General features: G+C 46.4%; 1 protein-coding gene across 2 annotated transcripts; it reads left to right on the top strand.

Moving 5' to 3' along the window:
• Window positions 1–243: 243 nt before the first annotated feature.
• Window positions 244–8823, top strand: stk11ip (serine/threonine kinase 11 interacting protein). 2 transcript variants are annotated; one of them, XM_085922809.1, is made up of 26 exons: window positions 244–497; window positions 584–669; window positions 1101–1303; window positions 1381–1455; window positions 1577–1672; window positions 1747–1854; window positions 1941–2012; window positions 2095–2224; window positions 2288–2391; window positions 2470–2559; window positions 2639–2680; window positions 2753–2914; window positions 2996–3065; window positions 3567–3989; window positions 4077–4273; window positions 4370–4480; window positions 4553–4760; window positions 5159–5280; window positions 5353–5584; window positions 5678–5787; window positions 5857–5954; window positions 6027–6217; window positions 7209–7293; window positions 7708–7790; window positions 8126–8349; window positions 8416–8823. In XM_085922809.1, the coding sequence occupies exons 2-26, from the start codon at window positions 609–611 to the stop codon at window positions 8554–8556; spliced, it is 3438 nt and encodes a 1145-aa protein (XP_085778935.1). In that variant the 5' UTR covers window positions 244–497; window positions 584–608; the 3' UTR covers window positions 8557–8823. The 2 variants fall into 2 exon arrangements, with proteins under 2 accessions (XP_085778935.1, XP_085778944.1); XM_085922818.1 differs by having other exon boundaries at window positions 581–669.
• Window positions 8824–9802: the final 979 nt, after the last annotated feature.

Below are 9802 nucleotides of genomic sequence, written 5' to 3'. Positions count from 1 at the left end.
ATAAACATAAATCAATACATCGATGCCACAGTATCAACAAAAAATGAAAATTGCAATTATGTACATAAAGAACAAAAAAAGAACAGAAATAGCGTTGATTCAAATTTTTATTTAGTTTTCACACATTTTATGTTGCTCAATGTAATGTTACAGAATTTAAATAAGTAACATAAAACCCATTCGTGAACCAATAAAATAAACTTGATATTTAAATTTGGTGCGTCACGACCACCGTAGCAGCTTCCTTGTCACGTGACATAAATGTTGTCAACACCGTGACAAACATTACTTTCGAGTACTGTACTGTGCAGGAAAATTCTGCATTTGTGACAAGTTACAACATGTTACGGTTGCTCTTCAACTATCCGGGCTTTAATTGCGCGAGTATGTCTGCATGACACGTTTTAGCTTGTGACCAGGAAGTGTTTTAGCTAGGTTAGCTAGCTAGCTAGCTAGCTAGCCGGCTGAGTTCGGAATGTCAGCTGTTCTCCTGACAGGTGCTCTTTGACACATGGCTGTTTGTTTGTTAAGATTGTAATGTTGGTGCGTTTAAAAGCTAGAGGCTTGTCACTTTCGACAGCAGCTCAGAGCTACAACGCCGGCCAAGCATGTCTCGTTCTGGCCAGTCGTCTCTTGTCACTAGCCTGGCAACACTTCTCCGAAATAATGGTGAGTCTTGAACCCTAAACACGATTCATGTTAGTGCTGCTTGATTCTCATTTTCTCTTTCAGTCTAGTCTTAGATAACCCGAGCATTACAATGAGAATTTTGTAGGTCAATGATTTCTCTAATTCAATGAAGAACTCGGTATGGGGTTCATTTAGTTCCGAATTCTAAGGCATAAATGCCAACCACTCATTTTGCGTACCGGATGAAAAGAACCAAACAGAATAAGAAATTCAAAAACTAAGAAAATAGAGTCAAAATAAATGAACTCTAACCAAAACCATTACAGAGAAACTGGAAAAGGCAAGTTTTCAGTGATCATTTTCATTGATCTACTGAAACGAAAACTAAGTTTTCCACAAATTTCAGATTGATTAAGATGTGCATGTATACAATATCGGCATCTCAGTTGTCCACCCGCCTCCATATGCAGGCGAGTTAGTGCTCGGTGGCAGCAGCACGCTGACCCTGCCAGCGACGAGCTTGCAGCAACTCACCCGACTGTTTGAGCAACACTTGCTGTCCAGGAACCAGCAACATGGCTTCCTGGCTCTGCCATCCCATCCCGCTGACACTGCATCTTTGCTGCAGTTGCAGTTCCTCTTCGACATCCTGCAGAAGACCATTTCCCTAAAGGTAATTTTTCAGCTGTCCACTAATAAATGACGAATGGAATATTTCTTATTTGAAAACTATGTGCGTGCATTATGCAGCTCATCAACCCATCAAGTTCAAGACTGGAGTCTGGAGTGAAGGTTTTCCCTTTCAAGTCTTTAAAGTGTTTGGAGGTACTTTTTGTGTAAATATAAACAAAAACGGTATTATTATTTCATTTATTTACCACCACTCAATGTTGAATGAGTAGATTGTTAAGATGAAAGCATCCTTCTTTGGTATTTCTCTTGGCAGCTGAAGAACATCCCCCCACACTGTCTCGAGGGGCTGCGAGGCATTTATTCCCAGTTGGAGGTCTTCATCTGCTCAAAGAGCCTGAGCTCCCTGGAGGTGCTCTCCAAATGGCCGTCCCTGCGTCTGACACTTGTAGCCCCGCTGACACGGCTTTTGACTTGTTCCTGCAGGAGTTGCTCTCCCTGTGCGGCGGTGACCTCAGCTCTGCGCTGCCGTGGTTGGAGCTGCACACCCTCAACTTCAGCTACAACTTCATTGTCTGCCTTGACCAGTCTTTAGTGAGTCAAATGACCCAAAGAATCATTTAGCAATACTACCTTATCTATCTCCCCCCCATGACACTTGCACTACACTCTTATCTTAGAGTCTCTTGAATGTCCTAAAGTCTTTGGATTTAAGCCACAACAAGATCCAGGAGTGTGCAGAATTCCTAAAGGTCAGACATTTAGCGTTTGCCTCCTGTTTGTTTCGAACCGTAACGATTGCGCTTCTTCGAACTAACGTCTCCTTTCTCTCAGCCTTTGAGTGAGCTGGAACATTTGAATCTAGGCTACAACTGCCTGCAGAGGGCGCCAACACTTAGCATAAGCGCCAGGGTGAAACTGCTCACGCTCAACCTCAGGAACAATGAACTGGAGACCATCAATGGTAACACAGCACGCATTGACTCACACATGATATGTTTCTCTTCATACATTTGGCTCTCGACAGGTGTAGAGCAGTTGGCATCGCTCCAACACTTGGACCTGGCCTATAATCTCCTGGTGGAGCATTCCCAACTGGCTCCTCTTTCCTTGCTCCACTGCCTAAACACGGTGAGGACACGCACGTGAATCTATCTATCACGCACGTCATGCTCCAGAGCGTTATTTTAACATGTCCCCTTCATGAAGTTGAAGCTGGAAGGCAACCCGCTGTACTTCCAGAAGACTCATCGCACGTACACCGTCCGACACCTCTCGCCTAAAGCCGTCGGCCTCAGAGTGGGTTAAAAAAAAAAAAAATGCCGGCGATGTAAATGAGAGAATTTAAATCCCATTCACACGTTTGGGTTTCTTCCAGCTTAAACTGGATGGCGTGGCGCTCTCTTCTTCCGAGTTATCTGTAAGTGTTCTTCAGCGTGAGATGCTTGCGAAGATCTGCAGCAGTCTTAAAGGAAAATATTCTTTTTACAAGGCTCTGCCGAAAGCCGAACAATTGATTGTCCGGGTCCAGCCGTCCCCTCCGGCAGAGTTAGAGCAAAGTCACGCAGACGTGTCGAGTGGAGCCGGGGAACTCAGCGACAGTCTCTCAGTGGGCGAGGTGCGAGGCTCACGCGGACGCAAAAAGAAGTCCCGGGTAAGATGGAAGATGCTCTGATTGAGTTGGCAGCTGGGATCCTTTGGATATGTTTGAAATAATTCTCTTTTGCTGGCCAAGGTGAAAGTGCGCCGAGCAAGTATCTCAGAGCCAAGTGATACCGACTACCAGGCTGTGTCCTCCTCACAGGGTGGGTGGCTTCTTGATATCTTTTGGTTTGTGCTGCTTCTGGTTCATGACTGGTTTTCATCATATTTGGAACATCTTTTAGTTAAAATAAAATTTTGGAAAAAAAAAATTCCCCCCAAAGAAAATCAATTTAAAGCACGGACATAACTAAAATGGAAACTAATTGAATGTAAGCATCAGTATTATTTTTCATTTATTTATTTATTTATTTATTTATTTATTTATTTATTTATTTATTTATTCATTCATTCATTCATTCATTCATTCATTTCCATACATCCATCCATAAAATGGAAACTAATTGAATGTAAGCATCATTATTGTTATTATCGTTTTATTTATTAATTTTATCTTATTTTATTGTTATTATTTTGTCATTTTTTTTCCACATGCTCATTTTCACAAGGCTCTTTTGGCTCAGAGTCTGATCCTGTGTATTTTTCCACTCGTTAAGCTATGGTGCCCATCTACCTTGTCATGAGTTTGTGTACTTCCTCTCTAGACATTATTCTTCCACACCAAGAGGAGATAGAACGCATGTCCAGTTTCAGAGAGCAGTTGGGTGAAGACTGGTTGCGCTACCAACACCACTTAGACGTAGATGCAGCTCCGCCTCCTTCCAAAACTCCTCACGGCTTGGAAAGGCTCTCCAACAGCCTGGAGACCCCTCCGCGTCCACCTCCGGAGGTTCTTCCTCCGCCACTTCTCACATCTGAGCCGAGGGTGCCGCCGACAGAGGTGGAAGCAGAGCGAGAGACAGAAACAGAGTCCACATTACAATGGCCCAGTCAGAGCACTCAGCTCTCTGAGTCCACTTTGGAAGACACTCAGGTCCCTTCCACCAGACACAGTATGGACTCCCACAAGTCAACGAGGCAGGAGAGCAGCCATTCCAAGGAGGGAGAACGTGAGGAAAACCTGGGAGGTATCGCTATAATCAAAGCAAAAAAATATGTGTTTGGCGTATGTTGTTATCGAGCAGCTCTTGATGGGGTTCTTTTTTGGAGTGCAGTGGACCAGTGTCTGCCGCTCCTGGTGGGTGTCTTACCTGACAAAGAAGAAGAAGATGACCAGAGGAAGGAGGTGTTTCTACGGGTCAAACAGAGCCATTTGCTGGAGGTGGACATGCAGTCCGGTGAGGAAAGGTGCCGTCTGGAACTGGACTGCCTGGCCAAGGTGGAGGCCACGCAGGCAGCTTGGACCCGCAAGGTGAAGTTGCTTTTGCGGCCTTCTGTATCAACTCTTTATTGATTGATTTTTGCATAGATTAACTGAAAATATATATATTTTTTCTTCTTCTTTCAGGAGAGCAAAGTAATGTTACCTGCTGTGGAGATCCAGTTTGACTACATCATGAAGGAAAAGAGGCGGAGATGTTACGTCTTTCTCGACGATGACCCGGAGCAGGCCCTTAAGGTCGCTTCACAAACGCAGAAGCTCGGACCAACGACATGAGCCCGAAGTCTTACCGTACAACTTCTCGAGCAGGAGCTGGTGGACGCGCTGTCACCCGTGGCAGAGGCCAACCGCCGTCGTGACGTTAGGCTCCTTCCCGGCCGTCTTCATTTGCAGTGCCTTCGCTGCGGGTCGGAGTTCACGGAGGCCGGAGGTCGAGCGAGGAGCACACGGGGCGTGATGCTGCCGGAGGGCGTGGATGAGCATGAAGAGTTGATGGAATGCGATGACAGCGACAAAGGTGAGCAAGCTAGGTCATGCAGAGGCAGTGAGTCATTTTTGTCAAAACAACTTTCCTTCCAAAATGAATGGAGAAAGGCGTGTTGGAGGACAAATCATCCAATGGCTTCTCTTCCCCTTAATCTTTTTTTTTTTTGGGCTTCATAATCAACAGTTGACAGATAAGATTTAGACAGACCTACATGATTTGACCATAGTTGATATCATAAAACCTGCACTGGCACGCAATCTCAACTTTGTCCTAGAAGATGTTTTGATGATTCCTCAGCACCGGCTGAGACTAGTTTGCTCATGACATTGCCCAAGGTTGTTTGCTTATACTTCTTCTGCCCTGCAATTGATTCGCAACCTGTAACCAGAAAACAGTTGATGATGGCTTTTTCAAAATTCCCCACGCAGGACATTGTGATAACTGTCCTGAATGTGGAAGTGACCACTTGATCCAGCTAGTCGGCCAGGCCTTTCCTTACAGCAGTACACCCATCCAACGTTCGTCAAGGCCCGGCAACGAAGACGTCGAGGTGTCGTTCGTCATCGCTGCAAATGTTTCTCCCCGTATTTTGAAAAGTAGTCATTGTCGTACTCCGCCACAGTTGAACTGTAGCAGTGATCCGGAGGAAGCTGCCACAGCCGCCACGGAGGACCTGGCTTTTTCCACCGCGCAAGGGGGTTCCTTCTCCATCGGGGACGGCGGGCTTGACTCTTTCTCGCTGTCCTACAATGCTGAATGCCAAAGTGAGGAGGACCTGGCCGGTAGCTACAGTTACAACGCCGTCAGTTCCACGCCGCCTGCTCTGCAACCTTCAGGAATGGCCAACTCCACCGGTGTGTGTGCGTGCGCTCGCTTCATTCGACCGCGTCATCTTCAGCGAGCAAAAATTCCGTCAGGCGACTTCAACTCGAGCGGCTTTCCCTCAGGTGACTTCGACCTGCTGACCGAGGCCTTTGAGGCGGTCGACCATCGGCTGAAGCTTTTCTTGGATGTGGATGTCTTTGTGGAGGAAGAGGAGCTCAGTTGTTTCCTGAAGGTGAGTAACCGTGGCGCTCGCATTTCATTTTCCATTTTCTACCGGCTGAACGTCCATTTTGCTTTTCAGACGTCACTTGTGAGATTTGGGGAGCCGGAAGAGTTTTCGTCTCTGGTGGTGGTGTCAGACAAGAGAATTTACGTGCTTGAAGTCACATCGGGAGCCAGGTGAGTTTCCCGACAAAAAATCTCCTTGACTCTTTTGGGGAGTCGCCGCCACTAAGTGCATTCCCTCCCCAGCAAAAAGCAGCTCTCCGATTGGCTCCAAAAGCGTGACTGCCACCCAATCCTCGAGCTCAGCTACTTGGAGGTGGGACTTGGCTCTCAGAGCATCCACATGGCGTTTGAAGATGGGGAACTAAGGGGCGTGGCCTACACCCTCCTGGTACGGGACACTTCACGCTGCAAAAGCTTCTTTGGCCTGTTGACAGGTAAGAAGGAGCTGGGTCCAAACGCGAGTAGAAACCCACTTCCCGTCCAACGTGTGGAAAACACATAAAAGGACAACTCGTGTTGGGTGAGAAAGAAACTCACTGACCCTGTCCCGGCTGCTTTTATCAAAGTCAACAAAACGTGAACGTCGCCGACGCGGGTATCGAGCTAAAACGATGATATTTGCTATACGAGGCCAAGATCTGTCCCAGTCCGACTCGTCTGCTCGTCAGACCAGCATCCGGAAGGAAAAGCCTTGATTAGGCCACTGGAGGCCTCAGGAATGACGGAAGATGATAATTCATAGCCTCTCAAAGCAACCTCTTTTGATGGGCGCCACCCGAGTCTGCGCAGAATTCCTGCTTGGGTTCAGGTGGAAAAGATGCAATCGAGATCAGGCGCCGTCATTTACGAGGGGAAACTTGGATTGTTTTACACAGACGCTTCTCAATTTGACTCAGTTTGACTTGCAAACATTTGGAGATACAAATAGAGTATATAATCATCATTAGACTTTTTTATTTTTTTTATTTTTAAGGCTGTATACATTTAAACAGCAAATATATTCTCGAATTTAATTGATTTCATCTATTTTGAATTTTTGTGTCATTGAATCAAATTGAATTGTAAAACTAAGTTGGACATGTTTTGACTTCTAAACAATTCAACTTACAACGGCCCAAGTTGAGCATAAAGCTGTGCTTTTGAAATCCATCCAGCCCCTCCTAGCTGTTGCTATGCCACCATTCTTGGAAACTGTATTGTCACCCATCGCCTCTTTGTTGGCGCAATAGTACACCCCAAAGGACGGGACGCACCGTTGCGACACATAGTCTCCGATTAACTTCTGACCTGTTTTCCATGAAGCTTTTGGGTGTGACCTTTTTTTATTGTCGTCTCCAAATCTAAATCGGGACGCCGGTTTTTTTTTTTTTTTTTTAAATATTTTCTCCAAATATATTGAGACCTTTTCATGTCCTCTCCCTCTAGGCATTGTACGTGAGACGGCACACCGCTCCGACAGCAAACTGAGGTTAATCTCAACGGCCAGACTCAATCCTCAACACCATCTTTGGTATAAAAACACAAAAGCAGCGAAGAAAAAAAAAGTCATGCCAATGAGTTCATTTTGATCCGGACGCACATCTTCTCTCCATTACAATCAGGATTTTTTCTTTCTTTCCTTCATCTTGTAGCATTGCTCTGTTAAATTAGCTGGTAAACCGCACGTGGATTGGGACCATGTGTTCGGCGGCGAGACTTGCGTATGTTGTTGTTTGCCACCTTTTATTTGTATGTTTTCGTCCTCTGAAGCGGAAAAGCACCGCTGACGTCAAAGTTTGATTTCAAATCAGAAAAAGGCGATAAAGTAGTAGCAAGATAGGCTAAAACGCTACATTGCCCATTCTTTTCCTCCAGGTCGTAAAAAAGTACTGCGCGTTCTTTTTGTGTTGCCTTCATGATTTCCTTGTTGTTTTTCCTCCGCCAGGCCTCTTGTGTGTGAAGACATCCAGACAGATGTGGAGGATGGCCAGCTGCAGTTTTGCTACATTTTGGCCTTTTTAATGCAAGGTTAGCCATATGATGACTTCTTGTCTCTCTCAGGTAGCATCTCCATGGAGTATGTAGTAACGGGTTACGTTGGAAATTTTTCCTCGGGCCATTTTCTGATTATGCGCAACAGCTGCACATTTCAGTGGAATTGCTCCGGCATTTGAGCGTGTCTCGATCTGCCTCGGGCGGCACGGCACGGTGGCGGGCTGCTTAGCACGTCGCCTCACAGTTCAGAGATTTTATTGTGTTTGGAGTTTGTTGCGTGGGGTTTCCTCACACATTCCAAAAACTCGTCGGTAGGCCAACTGAGGACACTTGAGAAGGTCAAAAGGTTGTCTCTTGCGTCTTCCCAGACAACACGTGGGCCCCGACGACGGTGCTGGCGACCCGAGAGACTCTCTACCTGCTGAGCGAGGACCACCAGTGGGCCAAGAACACAAAGTCGGCGGTCGACGGCACCCGGGAGCCGAGCAGCGGGAGCTTCTCCGTTCTGGAGACGCTTCCCATCAGTTGCGTGAGCTCGGTTCACCTGTGGCCCGACGAGCAGCCACGGATGGACATCAAGCTCTACGACGAGGTGAGCCACGCCGATGGATTGTCGCCTCGCCGTTTGGGTCCAACCCCTCGTCGTTTTGTCTTCCAGACGCAGCAAGAGGAAAAGACCTGGCACGTCCGCTCTGAGAGTTCAGAGCTCCTCCAGACGCTGCTGGCGTGGATCCGAACACAGTGGGAAGCCATGTTTGGTGTTAAGCTCCACACAACAAAGTACGAGACAGAAACGTAACAATGGTCAATGTCTTTTTTTTTTTTTTTTTTTTTGCTATGCGCCCCTTCAATGCAGAAGATGGGCCGGGGAGAGCTGTGAATATATATTTTTTTCTTCTTCTGAGCAACGGCATGACCTTCTTGCACATGTGAATCTGTCATCACGCACATATTTGAGTCCCTCCCAACATCCTGCAGCTGTGAGCATTCATGTCATAATTTATTTCTTTACTAATGTCTTTTTATTTTGGGTTTTCTACGACAGCAAATTGTGTTGTATAAATGCGTTCAAACAAATGCACTTGATTGGTTCTATTTCTGACTACAATCCAATTTTGGTTTGGTGAGCTTTCCCACGACAATCGATTGGTCAACTTTCTGAAGAGTTGGAGCTATGAGTTTCCCTGCTTAAGCTTCTAATCCCACCACGGAAGCAGAAGGAAATGGATAGATGGGTGCCAGCTGCTCTTCTGAATTGATCCTCTTGTATTGAGCAACATTCCTAACCAGAACCACAACATCTGTACTAAGATACCCGTCTGATGCGTAACTTTCTGAAGGTTTGAATGATTGGTGGAAAACAAGGAAGTGAAAAAGGAGATCCAGGTTTTTTTTTTTTTCTTGTCTTGCCACCCAGTGGGCCCCAAATGGCCCCCGGGCTGTGGGTTGAACACCCCTGAATATAGTTTTGTAATTCTCGCAGGCTGTTTGACCGCAAGCTCCGCCTGCCCTGCCCCGCTCCAGCAAAATTCCCTATCCCGTCAGAGTCGTGTGAAGCCTTTGCTAACAAAACGCCATTGGGTAAATATTTCTCCTTGCCACCAGCCACATGTGTTGTGCACATGATGGTGAAAGTCTGGGATCACCTTCTGCTGAACCCAAGCGCTCCACAACAGCAAATCCATCGTTTTGCCATGTTTAACAATCGGTGGCGGAGCTAGGGGTGAAAGGTTATTGTCGGGCGCGGGCGGCACTGTCAAAGGATGTGCAAATTGTTATCGATCGAATTGCGGTGGAAATTGTGGATTCGTCCATGTTGCCACATCTGGCGGCAGGAAGGAATTGTGAGCTCCGATCCCCCCCCCCCCTTCCCTGTGCCTCTCATCCAAATTGCTATCATTTGACCCTTGAGTCTCCCAACGAAAGTGTTCTTTTCCAAATAATGGCACAATAGAAAGTTGTGGCCAGGAAAACATTTTGTGACAAAAAAAAACAGCTGGATGAGTTGTTGGATTGTGGTTTCGGTGAATATTTGTTGGCATGTG

The sequence above is a fragment of the Syngnathus leptorhynchus genome, chromosome 1, assembly GCF_054491065.1.
Source record: "Syngnathus leptorhynchus isolate UIUO chromosome 1, UIUO_Slep, whole genome shotgun sequence".
In the NCBI taxonomy this organism is placed as follows: Eukaryota; Metazoa; Chordata; class Actinopteri; order Syngnathiformes; family Syngnathidae; genus Syngnathus; species Syngnathus leptorhynchus.
This window is presented reverse-complemented; position numbering and strand designations above follow the sequence as displayed.